Source organism: Balaenoptera musculus, chromosome 3 (genome assembly GCF_009873245.2).
Source record: "Balaenoptera musculus isolate JJ_BM4_2016_0621 chromosome 3, mBalMus1.pri.v3, whole genome shotgun sequence".
NCBI lineage: Eukaryota > Metazoa > Chordata > Mammalia > Artiodactyla > Balaenopteridae > Balaenoptera > Balaenoptera musculus.
Window position 1 is genome coordinate 163,326,782 of NC_045787.1, and position 22,771 is coordinate 163,349,552.

General features: G+C 57.5%; 2 protein-coding genes across 17 annotated transcripts in view; one reads left to right on the plus strand and one right to left on the minus strand.

The window, feature by feature from the left end:
* Positions 1-22,771, plus strand: part of DOCK6 (dedicator of cytokinesis 6) — a 42,260-nt gene that overhangs the window by 6,134 nt on the left and 13,355 nt on the right. For 6 of the 15 annotated variants that reach the window (XR_005019284.1, XR_005019285.1, XR_005019286.1 and 3 more), the window contains exons 2-26: positions 979-1,066; positions 1,684-1,859; positions 2,123-2,191; positions 2,451-2,580; positions 3,543-3,755; positions 5,101-5,186; positions 6,895-6,961; positions 7,067-7,216; positions 8,135-8,215; positions 8,331-8,484; positions 8,651-8,778; positions 8,912-9,005; positions 9,517-9,679; positions 12,731-12,848; positions 12,920-12,990; positions 13,220-13,358; positions 13,453-13,554; positions 14,250-14,336; positions 14,752-14,983; positions 15,234-15,395; positions 16,063-16,226; positions 16,899-17,003; positions 19,156-19,248; positions 19,500-19,595; positions 20,352-20,492. Coding sequence is in view for 9 of the 15 variants with exons in the window: in XM_036846852.1 (XP_036702747.1) it covers positions 979-1,066; positions 1,684-1,859; positions 2,123-2,191; positions 2,451-2,580; positions 3,543-3,755; positions 5,101-5,186; positions 6,895-6,961; positions 7,067-7,216; positions 8,135-8,215; positions 8,331-8,484; positions 8,651-8,778; positions 8,912-9,005; positions 9,517-9,679; positions 12,731-12,848; positions 12,920-12,990; positions 13,220-13,358; positions 13,453-13,554; positions 14,250-14,336; positions 14,752-14,983; positions 15,234-15,395; positions 16,063-16,226; positions 16,899-17,003; positions 19,156-19,248; positions 19,500-19,595; positions 20,352-20,492 (3,109 nt within the window). In the remaining 6 variants the exon portion in view is untranslated. Of the gene's footprint in view, positions 1-978; positions 1,067-1,683; positions 1,860-2,122; positions 2,192-2,450; positions 2,581-3,542; positions 3,756-5,100; positions 5,187-6,310; positions 6,647-6,894; positions 6,962-7,066; positions 7,217-8,134; positions 8,216-8,330; positions 8,485-8,650; positions 8,779-8,911; positions 9,006-9,516; positions 9,680-12,730; positions 12,849-12,919; positions 12,991-13,219; positions 13,359-13,452; positions 13,555-14,249; positions 14,337-14,751; positions 14,984-15,233; positions 15,396-16,062; positions 16,227-16,870; positions 17,004-19,155; positions 19,249-19,499; positions 19,596-20,351; positions 20,493-22,771 lie in introns of those variants that run through there. The other 9 variants (XM_036846857.1, XM_036846859.1, XM_036846858.1 and 6 more) reach the window with 7 other exon arrangements.
* On the minus strand, positions 9,774-11,437 carry ANGPTL8 (angiopoietin like 8). Of its 2 annotated transcripts, none has more exons than XM_036846862.1 (4): positions 11,127-11,437; positions 10,784-10,945; positions 10,136-10,245; positions 9,774-10,054 (listed from the first exon to the last, which is right to left on the minus strand). In XM_036846862.1, exons 1-4 carry the CDS (start codon positions 11,421-11,423, stop codon positions 10,027-10,029), a joined length of 597 nt encoding a protein of 198 aa, XP_036702757.1. In that variant the 5' UTR covers positions 11,424-11,437; the 3' UTR covers positions 9,774-10,026. The 2 variants fall into 2 exon arrangements, with proteins under 2 accessions (XP_036702757.1, XP_036702758.1); XM_036846863.1 differs by having other exon boundaries at positions 9,774-9,953; positions 11,127-11,425.

A 22,771-nucleotide genomic window follows, 5' to 3' on the forward strand; every position in this document is an offset into this window, starting at 1 on the left:
AGTCCTGGAACCTCCACAGGGACAACACAGTCCTAGTCTTGTTTTCACAGAGACCCCAGGGAGCAGGGATTTCCAGGCCTAGAGAACAGAGCCCAGCCTCAGAGCCTTTGCACTCGCTGTTCCCTCTGCCTGGCACACTCTTCCCCCAGATAACTGCGTGGCTCCGTCTCCTTCCCAGCTCAGCTGAAGGAACTGAGAGCTTGGGGAATCCCTGCGCCTAGAGGGTTTGTTCGAAATTCCCATGCTGGCCCCCCCCCCGTGGATCTTGCCCCTTCACCCTCATCCTCTGGGACTCTGAAGGTCAGGGTAGATGCAGGCGGCCCACGAAAGCCACGGCACTGACCTTGGTGGCTGGGTTGTGCTCTCTGAGAGTCATGCTGGCCTCTTACACACAGCCAGCCTCAGTCTCAGACTCCCTGAGAAGGTGGGTGTATGGCATGCCCGCTGAATGCCAGGCCCCCTGCTCAGCTCCACTGGTCTGTGAGAGCAGGGCAGCTACAGATGGGTAAACTGAGGTTCAGAGGCAGGAGTGACTTGTCCAGCAAGGGTGGAACGGTTCTCACATTCCTGATGAGGGGCAGGGGCCAGGGTAGGCAGAGGTCCTCCGGATGAGGAAGTGGAGGCCTCTCTCCAGACCTGGAAGCCAGTCCTGGTGGGTCAGGACTCAGACCCCGGGGGCGAGGGGGAAGAAGGAAGCGCAGGAATCAGTGGCCCTCAGGCCCTGCCCAGCAGCCGCCCTCTATCTGTGCTTGCAGGAGGAAAGGGGACCATGTATCTGCCACAGCCTTGGGGCCCACACGCTGAGATCTGTGCATCCTGAATCCTGGGTTCTCTTGGCCCGGGGCCTGATTTTTTTTTTCTTTCCATAGCCTGGATTTTCCTCTCATGGAATGAGTTTGTCGGCTCTGAAGCCCCGGTTCCCAGGGCCCCGCTGCCCAAGTGCTCCTGCCCCCAACTACCCCCTTCCCGTCCCCACAGGACAGTGGCTGCTGAGGTGCGGAAGCAGGTGTCCCGGGAACGCAGTGGCTCTCCCCACTCCAGCAGGCGCTGCAGCAGCTCCCTGGGGGTGAGTGTGTGGGAGGCCCCCCCCCCCCCCCCCCCGCTGCTGTGGGCAAGCTGAGGCTGGGAGGGACCCAGCTGTGACAGGGAAGGGGGTCCCTGTCCTGGCCCAGCACTGTCCCCATTCCTGTCCCCAGTGAGCGTGAGTGGGAGGGTGGTGGACCCCCCTCTCTGCAGGGAGCAGCCCTGTGGGTGGTCGGGGGGAGAAGTTCCAGCCTGCTGTGGCCCACACCTCCTGCTGTCTGGACCACCCAGCTGGGGATGGTGGGGAGGGCGGTCTGGGGGATGGGAGGTGCTTCTGGCTGCAGTGAGGAGGGGTGGGGCTCTCTCGCCCCAGGGCCTGAGGAATTGTCTCTTTCTTTGCTGCTGTCCACAAACCTTTCCTTCCACCATGAGTTTCCTGCCCCTCCAGGCACAGGGTGTGATTTCCTGCCTGGAAAGAGGGTCAGGGCCGGCCAAGCTGGGGTGGGGATGGAGTGGCTGAGGTCACCGTCCTCCAGGGCCCCTCCAGCTCCAACACCCTCCATGGCTCCCTCCGCCCTCTTGTTTGTTCAAGGCCAGCCCAAGTCCACACACCCTCCAGTCCCCCGGGGCACGGGTCACAGCCACTTTGCTCTAACTCAGGTCCCACTGACTGAAGTCATTGAGCCCCTGGACTTTGAGGATGTGCTCCTGAGCCGGCCGCCAGATGCAGAGCCCGGGCCACTCCGGGACCTGGTCGAGTTTCCAGCTGATGACCTGGAGCTGCTGCTGCAGCCCCGGGAATGCCGCACCACGGAGCCTGGGATCCCCGAGGATGGGTGGGTTCAGCCCCACACCCTCCCTGTCTGTAACTCCACCTGCCTCTGTGCCCCCCATGAATACCCCCTTTCCCACCAAGCTCCCAACAGCCCTGAGTTCAACTCTTGGCTCCGCTGTGTGACCTTGGGCAAGTCCCCTTCCCTCTCTGAGCCTCTACCTCTGCGTCTCTGAAACAGACAGAAGGACAGGCCCCACCTCACAGGCCACTGGAAAGATTAACACTGGGCCCTGCCTCTGTTTACCCTGATTGTATTTTGTGCAGAAAGCTGGATGCCCAGGTGAGGGCTGCTGTGGAGATGTACACGGAGGACTGGATCATCGCCCACAGGAGGTGGGTCTGGCTCGGGGGCAGCTCAGGGTAGAGAGGCCAGCTCCGAGCCCAGAAGAGCCCATTGTCTGCTGCCGGTCCTCCTGTTTATCCACCCACCGTCCCTTTAAGGGTAGCCAGACTTCTCCGGCGGAGCATAGGGAGGGTGGATGGCCTTGCAGGCATCACCTGGGCCTGGGAGGTTTGTCAGCACATCCCGGAGCCCTGGGGAGCCCTCGGGAGCCCTCATTCCTGATACCCACCAAGCCCTGCCTCCTCCTAGGTACCAGCACCTGAGTGCAGCATACAGCCCCATCACCATAGAGACGCAGCGAGAGAGGCAGAAGGGCCTCACCCGCCAGGTCTTCGAGCAGGACGCTTCTGGGGATGAGAGGTCCAGCCCGGAGGACTCGGTGAGGGAGCCCTGGGTAGGGGTCACTATAAGTGTATGTACATGCATGGGCTGCAGCCCCAGCTCTCAAACGCATATGATGGGAAATGACCCAAACAGCCTTGAACCCAAAAGGAAATGTATCAGCCCTGTAAGTGAAAAGTTAAGGGTAACAATTATAAGCATTTTTTAAGGGCTTAGTGTGTACTAAATGTTTTATACTTGTCCTTATCTTTCATCCTGTGAGACCGGGCAACACCCATTTTACAGATAAAAACACTGAGAGGAGTTCCCTGGTGGTCCAGTGGTTAGGATTCGGAGCTTTCACTGCTGTGGCCTGGGTTCAATCCCTGGTTGAGTCTTGAGCCTGTATTTTGTCAACCAATATTTATTGAGTGCCTACTTTTACCAATAATAATCATGTCAAGAATTATTGTTATTGTTTCCTTGTTACTATTTATAAATGTAGATGGGGAAACTGAGGCCCTTAGAGTTGGGGTCAGAGACCCAGGGTCACAGAGCTGAGCTGGGATTTGAACCAAGGTAGTCTGCTTCTGACCATAGCTGAGTCTGGGAGGTCAGGCAGGGTCCTGGGCCATTGACAGCCCCAATGAGAACTCTCCCTCCCCTGGCAACAGTGAGCAGAATCCCAGGGAAGGCTCTCATTGGCCCAACCCAGGCATATCCTGACCTTGGAGCCAATCCCTGGGGCTGGTACCTGTTTTGTTCTGATTGGCCAGACAAGGGTCATGTGATACCCAGACTGGGAAGTAACCTCCCCACAATAGTAAAGGAGGGGGCTTCCCCAGACAGAAGGTTCTAGAAAGAGAGTCAGCAGAGCCCTCAGGTGACCCTTGTAGTGGTGACCCCAGCCCCTGGCCCTCAGCTTCCCCATCTATAGGTTGGGTATGAGGACAGTCTCACCTGAGTAGGATGGAGATGCATTGAGCTGGCACTCAGCGCTTGCCCATTCTCTACTGGCAGGATGACCCCCGGCACTCCTCAGGCTCCCCAGACGACACCCCACGAAGCAGTGGCGCCTCTGGCATCTTTGACCTGAGGAACTTGGCAGCCGACTCATTGCTGCCCTCACTGCTGGAGCGCGCGGCCCCGGAGGACGTGGACCGGCGCAATGAGGCCCTGCGGCGGCAGCACCGGCCCCGTGCCCTGCTCGCCCTCTACCCGGCGCCCGACGAGGTGGGTGCCCACTAGCCTGCACAGGCCCTGAGGTCAATACACATCCAACTGACATGTATCCCAGTATATGATCCCAGCAAGATTTCCTGGGTGCCTACTGTATACCCTGCAATGTATACTTTAATTCAATGGCTTCTGTTGGGTGCCTACTATATACCCCTATATTTTTCCACCCAGCATTTATTGGGCACCTACTATATACTGCTATATTTACTCAACCAATATTTATTGTATGCCTACTGTATAGTCTTTTCTTCAATCAAACAGCATATAATCAACCAGTATTTATTGAGCACCTACTGTATATGCCTATATTTATCCACCCAGCATTTATTGGGCACCTACTGTGTACCCTATTTTTTATTTGATGACTTTTATTATATATACCCCTATATTTATCCATTCAGCATTTATTGGGCACCTACTGTGTACCCTATATTTTTATTCAATGACCTTTATTTATTATACATACCCTTATATTTATCCACCCAGCATTTATCCGGCATTTACCGTATATTCATATTTATTCAGTCAATGTTAACTGTATGCCTACTGTATAGTCTTCTATTTAATTAAACAGCATTTGAGCAACTAATATTTATTGAGCACCTACCACGTGTTCCTATATTTATCCAACTAACTTTTATTAGGCACCTAGTATATACATCTGTGTTTTAATTCAGCCATTTATTGAGTGCTTGCTGTATACCCCAATATTTTATTCAACTAGTACTTATTGGGTGTCTAGTACATGTCTCTATATATGTCCAGTCAGCATTAATCAAATACTTTCTGTATATGTCTATGTTTACTCAACCACTTTTTAGTAGGTACCTACTACATACCTCTGTGTTTATCCAACCAAGATGTTTGAGTGCCAGTTATATAGCAGGCACTGGGGATACAGCCACGAACAAGATAGAGCCAGCCCTTGCTCTCTGAGTTCACAGCCTGGTGGAGGAGAGATACCAGGAAATGACAACCCTGAATAGTGCCATGTTGAGGTGTGTGTCATTGTCCCTCACATGGCCCTCAGTGTCCCAGCCACGTGGCCCATTGCAACAGGGCCTGTTGAGCATCTGGAACATCAAGTGCCTCTGAGTGAGGGAAGGCTTCCTGGAGGAAGTGCCAGCTAAGGTGCGACCTGACAATGAGCAGGTATCGGCCAGGCAAGGAGGAAGGGAGAAGAAGGGCATTCCAGGCAGCGGAAACAGCATGTGCAAAGGCTCAGAGGCAGGGGACTGAGAGAAGTTTAGTCAGGCTGCAGGTAGAGCTGGTCTCAGGCCACACATTCCAAGCCCTTCCTGGAGGATGTGTTCCCAGCTGCCCCTTCGGCTCTTGGCAGGATGAGGCCGTGGAACGCTGCAGCCGCCCGGAGCCACCCCGAGAGCACTTCGGACAGAGGATCCTGGTCAAGTGTCTGTCGCTTAAGTGAGTGTGCTGACCCGTCCCTCCCTTCAGACATGGGAGGGGACCGTGTGGCTTACGGTGTGGCACACACTCGGCGCTCACTACTCGAGCCATGCCATCACCGTGTGCAGCCCTGAGACCTATGAGGACGCCCGTGGGCTCTCAGGCTGGAAAATAAGACTCCCTTTTTCATTATTCAAAACCGCCAATCCTAAGCTCCAGTTGTGTGTCAGGCTCAGTTCTCAGCCCTCCATGTGTATTAACACTGACCTTCACCACAACGTGTGATGTGGGTGCAGGTGGGAAACCGAGGCACACGGTGGTATAAAGTCATCGTGCCCAAGATCACGAGTTGTGAGGCCAGAGTCTGGCCCTCGCCCAGTCTGCTGCTAGGACCCAGGCTAGAGGGGGCGCTGGTGACCCTGGGCCTGGCTTCCAGCTGCCCAAGGCCCCCTCCACATCGCCCCCTGGGAGCAGCCAGCGTTCGTGGGAATGGAGCTGAACAGGATGTGGCCTTGGACCTGAGCCCGGCCCTGCCCCTCCCCGACTCTGAGTTCCTGCCTGGATGGGGGCAGGAAAGGGAGGTCCCATCTGGCCTGAGGCCCGGGTGGGCTTCCTGCCTCAAGCACATGGGCTGGGAACCGGCTCTCTGAGCTCATCCAGTCATTCAACAAACACTCATTGAGCGTCTACTGTATGCAAGGCTGTGTAACTGTGGGATGACCACATAGGGCTCTCTAGGTGAGGGATACAGCACAAACAGAGGCCAGGAGATGTCTGGAGAGAGGAAAATTGAGGCCAAGAAGTGGGCGGGACGGGGCCACGCAGGGCAGTGAGAAGCCTCAAATTTTAAGTTGTTTTTTTTTATTCTTGCTACCTTCTTTTTTTAAAAAATATTTATTTATTTATTTGGCTGCATCAGGTTTTAGTTGCAGCATGTGGGATCTTCTTTGCAGCATGCAGGATCTTCGTTGCAGCATGCGGGATCTTTCATTGTGGCGCACGGGTTCTTAGTTGTGGCTCACAGGTTCTAAGTTGCGGCATGCAGGCTCTCTAATTGTGGCGCGGGCTCAGTAGCTGCGGCGCGTGGGCTTAGTTGCCCTGCGGCATGTGGGATCTTAGTTCCCCGACCAGGGATTGAACCTACGTCCCCTACATTGGAAGGTGGATTCTTAACCACTGGACCACCAGGGAAGTACCAAATTTTAAGTTTTAAGATGTTTCCTTAGGAGGCACGTGGATGATGAGTAGAAATGAGCAGGGCAGAGTAAGACAGGGAGGCGGTTATGGGGGCTGCTTAGGCGAGCGAAGATGGGACTCAGCCCAGGATGGCAGAAGCCATAGAGGACACCTCAGGGAGGGGAGGCAGGGAGGCCCAGGAGTCGAGAATTTCAAGATGGGACTGCGGGAGGATTGGTGTGCCAAAAGCTACCTCCATGCCAACCGAACAAGGGCCATGGATTCAGCTGGAGGGGCTCTGTGTGAGTTACTTACTGAGGGAGGAAGGGGGGGGGCAGAAATCTCTTGGTGCCTCAGTTTCCCCTTTGGCAAAATGGGACAGGTCTTTCCTACAAGCCCTTAAATGGTGCTTCTCTGTGACCTAGTGGGAAACAGATGCCCCCCGCCCCCACAAGGCACCAAGGCTGGGCTGGACCTCAAGAGGGAGTGGGGTGTATGGAGGAGGGAGTGTCAAGGTCATCCTCTGCCAGAGAACCCCCGTTTACTGCAGGTTCGAGATAGAAATCGAGCCCATCTTTGGCATCTTGGCCCTGTACGACGTGCGGGAGAAAAAGAAGGTAGGAACCCCTTTCTTCCCTTTCCTCCCAGTCCTCCTCCTCCTCCTCGCTGCAGGGTAGTGGGCTTCCTGGAAGTGGTGGCCCAGCTGCCTCTTGTGCCCCCAGATCTCGGAGAACTTCTACTTTGACCTGAACTCAGACTCCATGAAGGGCCTACTGCGGGCCCATGGCACCCATCCTGCCATCTCCACCCTGGCCCGCTCTGCCATCTTCTCCGTGACCTATCCCTCGCCCGACATCTTCTTGGTCATCAAGGTACCCACTGGGGCTGGCAAAGGGGTGATAATGGTGAAGGCTGCAGGCGAGGTCCCCACTCTCATGAAAGAAGACAGACATGTCACTAAGAAGGGTGATCAGGGCTGTCATGGGGGAAGTGCAGGCAGCTGGGTGAGAGCCCAGAGGAAGCTTCTGACCCAACCCAGGTGGGGAGAAATCACCAAGGGCTTCCTTGGAGAGGTTACAGCTCAGCCGACACCCATGAGTGGGCAGCCTGGGGAGAAATGGCATCCCGGCACATGTGGGTGGATGTTTAAAATTTTTTTTAGTTGAGAGTTTTTCAGTTTATTAGGGAAAGAAAGACCTAGTTGGCACATTCGTTTGGGATTTTCGTTTTCCAGGAGTGAGCTCAAATTTCCTTCCCCAAAACATTCAATTAGGTTACGCTAATGACATTAATTGAACACCTTAAGGCAGGCACTGCTCCCAGTCGGTCAGGCTTCACAGGGATTCTGGTCTTTGGTCTTCACAGCAGCCCCGGGAGGTGGGAGTTGCCATGGGGCCCATTTTACAGTTGGGGAAACTGAGGCACAGAACTGGTAAGGAATGTGCTCAAGGTCCCATAGCCCCTGAGTGGTCAGGATTGGAGTCCAGGCTCAGAGCCATGCTTGGTGTGGACTCTGTTTATACTAACAAAGAAAGGTGTAAATGTGGGGGGAAAAAATGGAGTCTTGGGTTTGGGGCCAGGTTTAAAAGGTGGGGAGGGTGTAGCTGGTTGCCCAGGCTGAGAGCTAGCACTCAATCCCAAGGACAGTGGGAGCCATGGGCGGTGTTGGAACGAGAGCCCTAGCCGGATGGAACGGAATGTATGGGAGGCTGTGAGGGTCAGGGAAGTTGGGGGTAGCTTGGGGAAGTTGGAGTCCCAGCAGTGCCTCACTGGCCTTGCCTGCCCCTCAGCTGGAGAAGGTGCTGCAGCAGGGGGACATCAGCGAGTGCTGCGAGCCCTACATGGTGATGAAGGAGGTGGACACAGCCAAGGTAAGCGTGGGAGGCTGGGCCAGGTGGTGGAAGGGTCCCCAGGCAGGGCAGATCCTGGGTTCAGAGGGCCTGGGGCACTGAGCTTGTGGGGTGTGTTTGCGGCGTCTCCCCGCAGAACAAAGAGAAGCTAGAGAAGCTGCGCCTGGCGGCTGAGCAGTTCTGCACCCGTCTGGGCCGCTACCGCATGCCCTTCGCCTGGACGGCGGTGCACCTGGCCAACATTGTGAGCAGCGCGGGCCAGTCGGACCGGGACTCGGACTCGGAGGGCGGTGAGGAGGCGGGGCCGACGGGCCAGGGGCGGAGCTACCGGGGATGGGGAGGGGCGCCCTCTGCTGGCCGGACTTGGTACCAGACCTGAGTCCGCACCGTCTCTGCCCCTCCCTGCTTCTCCCTCTCGTTTCTGTCCCTCTCCATCACTGTCACTGTCTCCCCTAGAGCGCCGACCCACCTGGACTGACCGCCGCCGTCGGGGGCCCCAGGACCGGACAAGTAGCGGGGACGACGCCTGCAGCTTCTCCGGCTTCCGCCCAGCCACGCTAACTGTCACCAACTTCTTTAAGCAGGTGCCGTGGCTCGGGGGTCAGGGGGCTAAGGGAGGGGTGCCCAGGGGCACGGCCCCATTACCCCCCTGTGGCTGCCCGGGCCCCGGGGACCCCAAGCCCCTCGGCCCTGGTTCACCAGGGCGGGTCCCTGCAGGAAGCTGAGCGGCTCAGTGACGAGGACCTCTTCAAGTTCCTGGCTGACATGCGGCGCCCAACATCCCTGCTGCGGCGCCTGCGGCCCGTGACCGGTGCGTGGTGCGCGCCCTAGACGGGACGTGTTACTCATGTAGTCACTCAGCAAACCCACACTGAGCACCTACTGTGCCAGGCCCTGGGGACCATGATAGGCAAAGCCCTGACTTCACAGGTGGACCTTCTAATGGGGCCCAGAGATGAGAAACAGAATAAGACAGGACTTCCCTGTGGTGGTCCAGTGGCTAAGAATCCACGCTTCTACTGCAGGGGGCACGGGTTCGATCCCTGGTTGGGGAAGATCCCGCATGCCGCGGGGTGCGGCCAAAAAAAAAAAAGAGTAAATAAGACAGATAGATAGTGGGTCACACGGGGAATGTGGTGGGCAGAGCTGATCAAATATGAGGGCAAGACATGGGAGTTGAGGGCATCTTTCAGCCTTAGCACCCGAAGGATAGAGCCACCAGAGGGTATTGTGGGAGAGTCAGAGCCCTGATCCAAAGCCCAGAGAGGTAGGGCCCGGCTCGAGGCTCCCAGGCAGGTGCAAACTGACTACCCCCTCCCCAGCCCAGCTCAAGATTGACATCTCCCCAGCCCCTGAGAACCCCCACTTCTGCCTCTCCCCGGAGCTGCTTCATGTCAAGCCCTACCCAGACCCCAGGGGTCGGCCCACCAAGGAGATCCTGGAGTTCCCCGCCCGTGAGGTCTACGCCCCGCACACCAGCTACAGGTACAGCCTCTGGGGCAGGCGGGCACTTGAATGGGGGCATTCAGGCATCGTGCAAAGTGAGATGCCCTTTCCCCGACACTCACAGACACTGGCCTGAGATGCCACTGCTCTGCTTTAATGGGGGATGGATAGGAATGAAGGGGCGTGTCCTTCCTCCACCCCTCCTCGACGGTCCGTGTCCTCTGCCTGCGTCCCTGCCTGCTTCCGTCTCTGCTCCATGGCCGGAAATGGGGCCCAGCGCCCTGGCCGACCTCAGCAGACAGGCAGCTCCTCCCTGTGCAGGGGCCGCATGGGGCATGGCAGCATCCCTCCGTGCATGACTGGTCCTCAGTTCCACCCAGACAGGCTCAGGCTGGGAGCGCCGCCGTGTGGAGTCTGGGAGGGAGGTGAGGCTCAGCCAAGGTGCAGGGGTCCCCATCCCGCTGCCTGGCACGCCCAACCCCCCACCAGGCACACCTCTCCTGAATCTGTCTCAGCCGCTGCTGCTGTGCCATCATCTCCTGCCTCTGTCGCTGCACGTGGCCCACGAGGGCCCACATGATGTGGCTCTGCTTGTCTGCATGGACCTGTGGGGTCAGGACAGAAACCTCAGCTGGGGGCCGCCTCACCTCCTATCCCTCGACCCCACCCAGACCCCCCTGCTCCCCACCGCATCTGTGTGACCAGACAAGTCACTGCCACTCCTTGGCCTCAACTTCCTCACCTGTAAAGTGGGGATGAGACAGGAGTCCCTTTGTGGGGTTGTTATGAGCATGATGTGGATTTTTAGAGGGCATAAAACAGTGCTGGATACGTCATGGGCACTCAAGAAATTCTCTAAATAGTATGCATTTACTGAGTAACTCCCATGTGCCCCACCCCATGCTGAGGATTTTATCTGCACCGAGTCCCCGGCTCTGCTTTGAGACATCAGTTGTCGCCCTTATTTGCAAATAGGGAAACTGAGGTATGGGAAGGGACATGGGTTTTGCCCAGAGACACACAGAGTAGAGGCCAGGGTACTGGAAGGCTGACCTTTGGGGGGGTCTCTGGGACAAAAGGTTCAGAAATGAGGTCTGGTTGTGAATCAGGGTCTTGACTCCCCCAGGGCTGGGAACCCCTTACCTTTAAGGCCTCAAATTCTTGGCGGGCATGACCCAGCCAAGCGCCTCTCAGCTGGACTTCCATCCGTTTCATTTTCTTCCACAGCACTTGCTGTCCTTGGGCCACTTCCCCCAGCGCCTGGGCTGTGGCTTCTGCCTGCAGCTTGAGACCATCCTCTTCCATCTGATCAATAGATAGTGGATGTTAGTAGGATGACCTACTGGGACTGGCCTGATTTTAACACTGGAAATCCTGTATTCCAGGAACCGCCTCAGTCCTGGGAAAACCTGACAGTTGGTCACCCTAGGCGTAACTCTCCCATAGACTCCTATCCACCCCGCAACACCCCAACTGCAGCGTCTACCTGCATCTCCAGTAGGCTCGCACGTAGCTCCTGGGCTGCATCCTGGCCCTGGCTGACCTCCTGCCCCAGGAGCCCCAGTGCCTGGCCATAGAGGCTCAGGCTGTGCCCGGCCTCTGTCAGCTGTGCCTCCGTGGCCCTGTACACGCCGTTGAGAGCCTGGCTCAGCTGCAGGGCCCCGTGAAAGAGCAGGGTCAACTCCTCCTGCTGTGCCGGCTCCGAGCCGCTCATGGGGGCCACCAGGGCAGGCTGGGCCACCATCGCCAGGGCGCACAGCAGGCACAGCACGAGCATGGGCATGACTGGGGGGCTGGGGGTGTGGCCACAGCAACACCGCTGCTGCCTTTTATGCCTTAACGCCCCCCTTAACCTCAGGTCAATCGTTAACCGGCCAGCCGGGTGCCCTGTGTTGTGCAAGGGCCTGGCGGTGGCACTACAGTTGCATCAGGCGAATGTCCAGTCGGGCCACGCTGGCATCACGCTGGCTGGGGCTCGGGGCCAGGTGTGGACTGGGGACACTGGGAGAGGACAGGCCCAGGCCCCGCTGGGAGACCCTACGGCTCCTAGCCTCAGTTTCCCCTCCTGTGGATAGGCATGACAACAATAACGGCAATAACAGTGAGGCTTTTATGAGCTCCAGTGGTTTTCCCAGAGCTGTCCCACTGCTGTTATAGTAGCTGGTCTCATAACCTTCCCACAATCCTGTGATGCTGGAGTTTTTGTTGGCCTGGTTAAGAGCTAGGGGAGCAGGTACAGATGGGGGAGACTCTCCCAAGGCCACACAGCCTGACTCCAGGACCTCCACGTACCCTGGATCAATGCTAACTGCCATTTGTCTCCCTGGATGACTGTGGGCAAGTGCCTCTGTTTCCCTGTGAAATGGAGTGTAATGTGAGTCCCTGCCCACAGGCTGCTGGTGAGAAATAAATGAGTCATTTCACGTCGGGTGCTTAGAACAGAACCCAGCACACCCAGAGCCAGTTGGTGCCACATTAGTGTTTGGTGCAATTATTGACATTTTTGTAATTTAGCATCATTGGTATTACAAAGGCTCAGTTGGGAGACTTGATGCCCCCATTAGACAGATAGGGAAACTGAGGCCCAGGGGTCGGTTAGGGCTTGAATGGAGTTACCCTGGGGGAGGGAGGCAGAATCCTGACCCCAGCCCAGCCCTTGCCTTCAACTCCAGCCTTGGTTTCCCCACCTGAGAGACACGCCATATAATTCTAGTGGCCTCTCCTGGGGGAAGGGGTGGTCAGGCTCCTGAGCTGGGTGATGGGCAGGTCAGCCTGGGTGGGGCTCAGGCCTGGTGCTGGTTGCCTGGGCTACCTTCTCGGAAGCCTGGCCCTCGGCACCCATCTGTCCCCTGCCCTCTGCCTCACTGTGTCCCCTCAGTACCCCCAAAGTCCCTCTGTGTTCCCACCCTCTGCCACACCGTTCCCCTTCCTGTGCTCTGAGGGTGCCCGTCTGTCCTCCATTCTCTGCCAGTCACATCTCCCGCCTGGTGCCCATACGTGTCCCTGACCCGGCTCTCAGTGCCCCAGTGGTGTGGCCACTGTCCCCCGGCTCTCTGTGCCTCTGACGTGGACATGCCCCTGCCCCCGCAGGAACCTGCTGTACGTGTACCCGCACAGCCTCAACTTCAGCAGCCGCCAGGGCTCCGTGCGCAACCTAACTGTGCGAGTGCAGTACATGGCGGGCGAGGACCCCAGCCAGGCCCTGCCGGTCAGTGGCTGGGCCCAGGGGGAGGCGGGCGGGGTGTCCCCCGCCGGCCCCTCATGCCCCTGCTCCTCCAGGTCATCTTTGGCAAGTCCAGCTGCAGTGAGTTCACCCGCGAGGCCTTCACGCCGGTGGTCTACCATAACAAGTATGTGGGGTCGGGGTGGGGGGACTGATGGGGGTACAGTGGGGCAGGAAGAGGGGCCAGGGTCGGGGGAGGGGGGAGGGTGCCATCTCCCAGAGCGCTAATGCGGGAACCCGAGGCAGAGAGCAGGGACGGTGGGGCCCAGCAGCACTGGGGGAACATGTGGCAGAGGGGGCGGGGCAGGCAAGGGGGAGCCCAGCCCCCAGCAGAACCCCCAGCCCGGCCCTGCCAGGTCCCCTGAATTCTACGAGGAGTTTAAGCTGCGTCTTCCGGCCTGTGTGACCGAGAACCACCACCTGCTCTTCACCTTCTACCACGTCAGCTGCCAGCCCCGGCCAGGCACGGCCCTGGAGACTCCTGTGGGCTTTACTGTGAGCTCCCCTCCACCACTGCCAGCCCGCACCCCCATGCCCAGCCCTCCTGCCCCCTGTCCGGCCCCATACCTGACCCCCAGCCTCTCCCCAGTGGATCCCACTGCTGCAGCACGGCCGCCTGAGGACCGGCCCCTTCTGCCTCCCTGTGTCCGTGGATCAGCCCCCGCCCAGCTACTCCGTGCTCACACCGGACGTACGTGCTCTGGACTCCCTGCCAACTAGCACCCTGTCCCCCATCGGCGCTCCCAAGTCCCCCATTCATGCCCTGCTTTCCTTCCCACCAACACCCCTGGGAGCCTTGTCCTCCATGAGGGCCTCCAGGGCCCCTGCCTGCCTCGTCACACCCACCCCCATTATTAATTCTGTGTGACCTGCTGCCCCCGTGCGTGTCCCTCCCTGTCCTCGACTAGCCCTGCCTCGTTACTGCCCCCTCCCCTGCCTCTGCACTCACTGTTCCATAGTGAGATTCCACTGCCTCTCCGCTGCAGCCCCCCCACTTGCAGCCCTGCTTGCCTCCCTAATCACTGCCCCTAGAGCACCCCCTCCCCATGCGAATGTTCTGTCACCCTCCCACATAGCCTTTAATTTGCACCCCGGGGACCTCGAGTCCTCCCATCATGCTATTTCCTGTTCATTCCCTCCAACAACGGTCACCCTGGCTCTCCATTCTCCCGTGAGCATCCCAGGCTTCCGGCCTGCCCGGTGGACCCCCGTAGCGCTCCCCTCCATCTGCCCCCATCTTTGAGCTGGGCGGGGCCCAGGGGCAGGGTGCCCAGTGGCTCCCGCAGGCGGGGCTATGCTCAGGCCACGGTGTCGCAATGGCTGAGGCTGGTGGCCTGAGCGGTGGGGAGGGCCGGCCGGTGCCCACTTGGTGTGTCCCTCCCGCAGGTGGCGCTGCCGGGCATGCGCTGGGTGGATGGCCACAAGGGTGTGTTCAGCGTGGAACTCACGGCTGTGTCCTCTGTGCACCCCCAGGTAAGGGGTGGGGCCAGAGCCCAGGAGTCCGGCCCTGGGGTTGGGCAACAGTTTCCGCTGACAAGGGAGGCCTGGCTTCGGGCCATTGGACATGACTTTGGTCAGTGGGGCCAGGCTCCAGGGAAGCTGCTGACTCAGGCGGGGGCGGCCGTGCCAGTGGCCATCCCGGCTGGAGCTTTGGCCTTTGCGTGGTCTCTCCTCCCCCAACCCCATTTGTCCCTTGCTATTTCTGTGATCACTCCCCATCTTTTCCTTTTCTTCTTGAGCTACCGTCTTGTCCCTTTTCTCATGTATTTTCCATTCGCTGATCCCCAGCCTCGGTGTCCCAGCCTACTCAGCCTCGCACTCGATCCCCTGGGCCCTTTCTGGACTGGGAGCCCTGGCCTCGCCCTGCTCACCCCTGGTCCCCCACCAGGACCCCTACCTGGACAAATTCTTCACCCTGGTGCACGTCCTGGAGGAAGGGGCCTTTCCATTCCGGCTCAAGGATGCCGTGCTCAGCGAGAGCACCGTGGAGCAGGAGCTGCGGGCCAGCCTGGTGGCCCTGCGACTCGCCAGCCCTGAACCCCTTGTCGCCTTCTCCCACCACGTACTGGACAAGCTCGTACACCTGGTCGTGCGGCCCCCGATCATCGGCGGCCAGATCGGTGAGCGGGCACAGCCTCATACCTTAGTTTCCCCATCTGGAGAATGGGCCTTGGGTCCCCTGGTCCTGGGTGACCTCCCATAGCCCATTTATCTCTCTGGTCTCAGTTTTCCAATCTGAAAAATGGCCCCTCAGTCCCCTAGTCCCCTGACTTTTTGATGGCCACGTGAGCCCCTTAGACCCTGACCTCTCTTCCCTGGGGAAGTAGGAAGCCCTGGGACCTGGAACTTGACCTCTCTTCTGCCCGGCAGTAAACCTAGGTCGTGTAGCCTTTGAAGCAATGGCTCATGTAGTCAGCCTTGTCCACCGGAGCCTGGAGGCTGCCCAGGACGCCCGTGGTCACTGCCCGGTGCTGGCTGCCTACGTCTACTATGCCTTCCGACTGCCTGGCACGGAGCCCAGCCTCCCAGGTGGTGAGTATTGGTGGGAGACCCTGGGGCACAGGAAATAACCTGGGAGCAGAGCATCCCCAGCAAAGGGAAGGGCATGTGCAAAGGTCCTGAGGCTGCACAGGCTTTGGTTGGTTTGGGCAATTTACAGGAGAGAGAGAACTTTTTGCCCCAGCCCCAGGGGTATGGTCTTTGTAAACTTGACTGGCATGTGATTCAGCCAGTCAGCAAGCAGGGACTCAAGCAGAGCTGTCTGGGTTTGAATCTCAGTTCTGCCTACAAGCTCTGTGACTCTGGGCCAGTGACTTTACCTCTCGGGGCCTGTTTTCCCATCTATAAAACAATGATAATAATAGTGCCTCTCACAGAGGTGCTAGTAGTAGTCAATGGCATAGTAATCCATGCAAAATGCTTGGCACACTGAGCGCTCAATAAAGTTGGATATTTTTTCATTTGCTAGATAATTAACAATAAGCACTAACACTTATAACGTGCCAGGCACTGTTCTCAGTGTTTTTCATTCTCCCCAAAATTGCTATGAGGCAGAGCCATTATCACACCCATTTTACAGGTGAAGAACCTAGAGGTTCAGAGAAAGAAAGTGACTTCGCCAAGGGCAGCTGACTGGGAAGGGGCAGGGGGTCATGAGGGCAGGTGGGCAGGGGGCTGAGCATATTCCTGCTATCATCAGGGGCCCCTCCAGTGACGTTGCAGCCTGCCACGCTGGCCCGTGGCCCTGGCCGCCCCGCAAGCCTCTACCTGGCCCGCTCTAAGAGCATCAGCAGCAGCAACCCTGACCTGGCCGTGGCCCCTGGCTCCGTGGACGACGAGGTCTCCCGCATCCTGGCCAGCAAGGTAGGGCAAGGGGCCCCTGCTCTCTCCAGCCTCAGTGATCATGGCTGCCAGGTGGGCAGGTGAAAGATCTCAGTGTTGACACAGGACAGGAAAGACAGCCAACAGCATGGATGAAGACTTGACCCCGGGTTATTCCCTGGCGGTCCAGTGGTTAGGACTCCAAGCTCTCACTGCCAAGGGTGCGGGTTCAATCCCTGGTCAGGGAACTAAGATCCTGCAAGCCACGCAGCCTGGCCAAAAGAAAAAAAAAGACTTGACCCTGGACATTAGGGTTGGGCTCTGGCTGTCACAGGTTGGGAGCTGTGACTTGGACTCTTAGGCTGACCCAAGGACGGGTGACTGGATCTTGAAAAGAGAGCACCATGTACATGGCGCAGTGGTGCATTTCCACGTGTACCCTATGCATGTACGTACATGGGGCACGTATATGCACGCACCCCACGCACATGGGAACGCGGGTGCATGTACTCATGCATTCCAGGCACAGACGTATGCGGGAGGCATATACGTGTGCACCCCATGCGCATTTGCACACACACACATATTCCAGGGTTGCGTGTGGGTGTCCATGTGGGCACACGTGTGGCCCAGGACAGTGAGCACGCTTGGTGTTTCACGCTGGTTTCCCTGCCCTCTGCCCATAGATGCTACCACTTATCCGTGTATCTCCAGGGTATCGACCGCTCACACTCCTGGGTGAATTCTGCTTATGCTCCAGGAGGCAGCAAGGCGGTGCTGCGACGGGCACCCCCTTATTGTGGGGCCGACCCCAGACAGGTGCCCTCCCTGCCTGCCCCTGCACGTGTGTCACCCCACCTCAGCATGAGCTCCTCCCACCTTCCTGGCTGGGACCGACTAACCTAGGGGGGCTGCCTGGAGGAGGCAGCGGACCCCCTCCTGCCTTTGTCTGGGGCTGTGGAGTGGACGTTGTAGGCAACACAGGGTCATCCTAACCAGCCTTTTGCTGCCACACAGACCACAGCCTCAGGCAGAGACAGAAGGGGCAGGGTGGTATGCAAATAGCATGCAAATGATATGCACATTCAGCCACTCTAACCTCACTGTCCCGCATGGCCTGTTTCTCTCCCTTTCATCCACTCTGTTCGGGAGACTCTCAACTGTCCCCTTGACACGGCAGCCTGAATGATGCCCAGGGGATGGAACTGAACCTCTGGGCTCCCCCACCCCGTTTCAGGCAGAGGGACCCCTGTGGGCAGCTTCCTTTGCTTTGCCCCTTCCTGGGACCTGGTGTGGGGAGGGGCTTTGCCATCAGACCCTGGATCGGGATCAAGTCCTGGCTCTGCTATGGGCTCCCCCTGCGCCCCAGGTTCTGAATTTTCAGAAGTGAAGACTTGCTATTCAGTGCAGCGGTCCGAGCCTGGGAGGGAGTTAGGGCATCACAGGCAAGATTTTGTTGGGGAGATAGATCCTCAACCCAGCCTCATCCCTGAGTTACTGGCTAGTCGGGGGGATAGACACCCATTAAACAAACACATGAATATATAAGTGCAGGGGGTGAAAATACCTGAAAGGAAACGAACTGAAACAGGGCCACCAGCCTCCCTCTGGGTGGTCTGGGGAACCTCTCCCGGGAGGTGACATTTTTGCTGGTACCTGAAGGGTAAGATAGAGCCAGCCAGTGAAGGGTGGGTGTTCCAGATGGAGGGAAAGGCATATGCAGAGGTTGGAACCAAGCTCAGAGGCCCCTGGGCACCAAGGGCTGGATTCCCTGCATACTTGGCCCCAGGCCGTGTTCCAGCTCTGTACCTGTCACCTAGGCAACCTGCATCGCATGGCAGCCAGGGAACTGGTCACAGCACGAGCAGGGGGACTTTTGGACAGTCTTCTAAGATTTGCTGGGAGTCTGGGTTCATGGGCCTTTCCAGTCCCCCCATGTTTTTCACAGGTCTCCCCACCAGTGCCCTCAGTTCTCTGGGGTGTCAGCTGGGCCTGGAAGAGCACATAGGAGGTGACAAGGTGGCAGGAGGGCAGGCATTCCAGGCAGGAGGCGGCAGTGAGGCTGGCCTTTGCAGTAGATGGCCCTTCTGATGCGGGCTGAGGAGCCCAGGGCGTGTGGCTGGGACTCTGGGAGCTGGGGGGCCCCACGGCCAAGGCAAGGACCTGGGCAGTTTCCAGGGCCGGGCCAGCTCCATCACTGGGTCTCCTCTCCCTGTCAGCGGCCTCACCTGACTAGCAAAGGAGGCGGGGAGAGTGGAGCTTGAGCACCTCATGCCCATTTCACAGATGGGGACACTGAGGCCTGGCAAGGCCCCAAGCAAGGCTGGAGCGGGGCCAGGCCTGGAAACTGGGGCTCTCTTGGCTGCTCCCGCTGCCTCTCATCACCATCTCACCTCCTCTGTCCTTATCTTTCTTTTTCTTCTTTCTCCTTCTCCATCCTCCCTTTAATCCCCTTTGTCTATACTCTACACCCCTGTCTACACTCTTCCTCCTCCACCCTGCTGCCCTCCGCCTCCTCTGTCCATCCCTGGACTCACGGACTCACTCACACTCTCCGCCCTCGTCCCCACTTGGCTCACCTCCTCTGACCACGTTCTCTTCTCCGTCTACACTGATTTTACCCTCCCCACCTCCACTCCTCCCATCTCTTTTCTCTTATCTTTGTCTGCTGGGTCCTGCTCCACCTGACGGGCTCCCGTCCACATTCTTGCCTGTTCCGTTCACCCTGCTTGTCCCCTCCTTACCTGTGTCTTGCTTCTTCTCGTCTCTTCCATCACATTCTTACCCTCTCCATCCGCTCCCACACACTTCTGTCTTTATTAACACGGCTCTCTCTATCCACGTCCCCGCTGTCTGTCCACACGGCCACGTCTTTCCTCCATCCACGCCGACTGTCTCTCTTTCCCATCCGTACCGCCTGCACCCACTCTGACCCCCCTCGCCATCCCATCCCCTCGTCATCCCATCATAGGCCATCGACCGCAGCTCTAGCCGAACCTCTTCCTACCTCGAGGGCTCCTCCTCGGCCCCACCAGCCACCCAGCCGAGACCCACTGTGCAGAAGGTAGTGGGAGGCAGGGGGGTGGGTGACTCCATTCTGGGGTCCAGAGCCCCCTTGCCCTCGAGCCCAGCAGGGTCTGGAGAGCCCGGGGAAGGGGCACATTGACTCCTCCTGGCCCCTTTCCTCCTGCATGGCCTCTCGCTGCTCTAATCCCAAGCCCTCCAGCTGCATCCTCCCCTGTCACGCCCTCCAGACGGGGGTACGGGGTGGGCTCCTCTGCTCTCTGTGATCCCTGCCCCTGCCCCTGCCCCCAGCTGCTTCACGAGGAGCTGGCCCTGCAGTGGGTGGTCAGCGGCAGTGCCGTGCGCGAGGCTGTCCTGCAGCATGCCTGGTTCTTCTTCCAGCTCATGGTGAGACGCCCTCCTCCCCGCCCAAGAACAAGGGGCCCCCAGGGGAGACCCTCCTTGGGGAGAGAAGCCGCCTGAGAGTGTACCTAAGCCCCCTGAGAAATGGCCCCAAGAGACCCGCACGTAGAGAGAGATAAGAGATGCCTAAGGGAACGTCTCCCTGGAGAGGCCCCCCGAAAGTTACCTGAAACCCCTTCCACAGTGAGAAGGACCCCACCCACCCACCTTTCCTGTAAGACCAGTGAGAGACCCCCAACTAGCAAGGAGGCCTCCCCTGCAAGAGAGAGAAGGAAACTGTTGGGATCAGACTTGAGACACCCCCCAGACTCTTCAAGAGGTGCCTTGAACTATTCCTGCTGACTACAGCCATCCCCCCTCAATCTGGTGGGCCTTCAAGCCCCACGCTCCTACCTACAGTCAGACGTTGACCCCTGGAGACCTGCTCTAGCCCCACCCATACTCTCTCAGCCTCCCACCCCTCTGCCTAGCACCCACTCAAGGCCCCGCCCATGTCTTTCTCAAGGCCCGCCCACAACCTGCAAAGTCCCACCCACAGCTCTCGGGCCCTCCCCACAGCTATCAGGCCCCACTCTCACCCCATAACTACAGGGCTCAAGCCACATCCAGGACCCCTCATGCCCACCTTTAGCCCACTTCAAGCCACCACTCACAGCCCCCCAATCTCTGCTCCCTTCTGGCAGGCTGCCTCCACCCACAGCCCCTCAAGACCCACCCCCCACCCTCTTGCCCCACCCCCAGGTGAAAAGCATGGCGCTGCACCTGCTTCTGGGCCAGAAGCTGGACACACCCCGCAAGCTTCGCTTCCCTGGCCGCTTCCTGGATGACATTGCTGCCCTGGTGGGCTCTGTGGGCCTGGAGGTCATCACCCGTGTCCACAAGGTAAGGGGGAGGGGCCTCCATGGAGGGAGGGTGGGGCAGGGGTGCTTAGGGAGGACACAGAGCCAGCCACACGAGGCATCAGTCCTGTCCAGTGCCTCCTGGCTACAAGACCACAAATCCCATTTGCTGAATCAGTCTGTTCACGCAACATCTATTTCTTAAGCACAGTCCTGTGCTGGGAACTAGAGACACAGCAGTGAACAAAACAGACCCAGTTCCTTGCCCTCATGGAGCTGACTTTTAGGGGAAGACTTGAAGGACATGAGGGAGCAATCTATGTGATATCTGGGGGAAAAGCATTCCAGTCAGGGGGTGAACAGCAAGTGCAAAGGCCCTGAGGCAGGACCGTGCCACTGTCAGAGGAGCAGTGAGGAGGTGAGTGGCTGGGGTGAAGTGAACAAAGTGGAGAATGGGAGTTGGTGAAGGCAGAGAGGTGACAGGGCAGATGCATTAGCCCTTAGCACAGTATCAGTATACAGTAAGTACTCAGTAAATGGATGTTGATGTTCTGAGACCTTGATGGTTATCCAGGCCCTGGACCATTAATTCCAGTGCTCACAGAAGCTGGGCAGACAATGATAATAGTAATAAAGTTATGCATTTATTGAGCACTTACTGTGTACCTAAATACTTTATTTTTATTATTATTTTTAAAATTTATTTATTTATTTTTATTTGTTTATTTTTGGTTGCACTGGGTCTCCATTGCTGTGCGTGGGCTTCCTCTAGCTGTGGTGAGCGGGGGCTACTCTTCATTGCGGTGCACGGGCTTCTCATTGCGGTGTCTCCTCTTGTTGCGGAGCACGGGCTCTAGGCACGCGGGCTTCAGTAGATGGGGCATGCCGGCTCAGTAGTTGTGGTGCGCGGGCTTAGTTGCTCCGTGGCATGTAGGATCTTCCCAGACCAGGGCTCAAACCCATGTCACCTGCATTGGCAGGTGGATTCTTAACACTGTGCCACCAGGGAAGCCCCTACCTAAATACTTTAGATGGATCACATCATTAAACTCTCCCAACAACTCCATGAAGTTAGTATTATTGTTTCCTCCATTATACTGTTGGAAAACGGAGGCAAAGAATGACTGAGTAACAACTTGATACCATATAAGTGGGAATGGGCAGAATGGGGATTTGAACCCTCACCACCAGCTTCAGTTGGGGGAGTGGGGCTCATGGTGGACCAGAGGGCATGTGGCCAGAATGTCTGATTTTTAAAGAGAAAGGGGACTTCTGGATTTGATGGGAATTTTCCAGATTTTTGAAATGCTGGTCGGCCCAAGCTGGCCCTTGTGCAATCCCCCACGACCTCTGGGCTGATCTCAAAGGTTTTAACCTTGTTTCACTAGAGCCTCCCCAAGGCTGGGTTCCCGGAGGCTGATCCAGATTATAAGGAAACCCTCCTCAAAAGGGCTGCAGGGAAGAACAATGCCCTTGAGAAGCACCTTCATCACAGCGCTGGGGGGGGTATCAGTGATGGGCCACAGCGGTTTCATTCCTTCACTTGACATTTATGGAACACCAACTGTATCAGGCTCCATGCACAAGTCTCTGCCCAACTTGAGGACTCAGAGCTCAGGTGGATTTTGTATTTTGTTTCTTTGGGTTGCAGGGAACTGCGGGCCACCGAGGCTAACTTGTGAGGCCAAGAGTAGCTCCCGAAAGCAGGAGTGCAGCTGGGCCTTGAGGCCATAGGAGCCTCCTTCCTTGTCTTTCCTCACACTTGCCAGGCGCTTCCTGCTCCAGGGCCTTTGCACTTACTGTTCCCTCTCTTCAGAACGCCTTTCTTCCCTGGGCTCTTGCTCATCCTTCAGGCTTCTCTTGAAATAGCACCCTGTTAGTTGTCTTTGAAACACATAGAACTATCTGGAATACTCTTATCCCCCATCCCCCCCCCCATGAGACTGAGAGCTGGACAAGCAGCAGGGACCACGTCTGTCCCGTTCACAAGACTTGGTGCATAATAGATGCTTGTTAAATGATTTCTTAGGGTTTATCAGTTAGGGCAAAGGTTAATTTGCTTGAACATCATCACAAATGGTTTAAATGTGAGCAAAGTTTATTTCTGAGCATAGGTGGGCTACGGGGGGCTCCACGGTGTGGGCCTGGCCATCTCAGTTCATCATGGTACCTGCCACATCAGGCATTACAGGCTATGGAAACCGGAGGACCTGCCCCTTCTGTTTAAGTGGCCACATCATTCCTCTCAAATCCCATTGGCCAGAATATGGTCACATGATTGTTCTCAGCTGCAAGGGAGGCTGGGAAATGTAGTCCCTACCC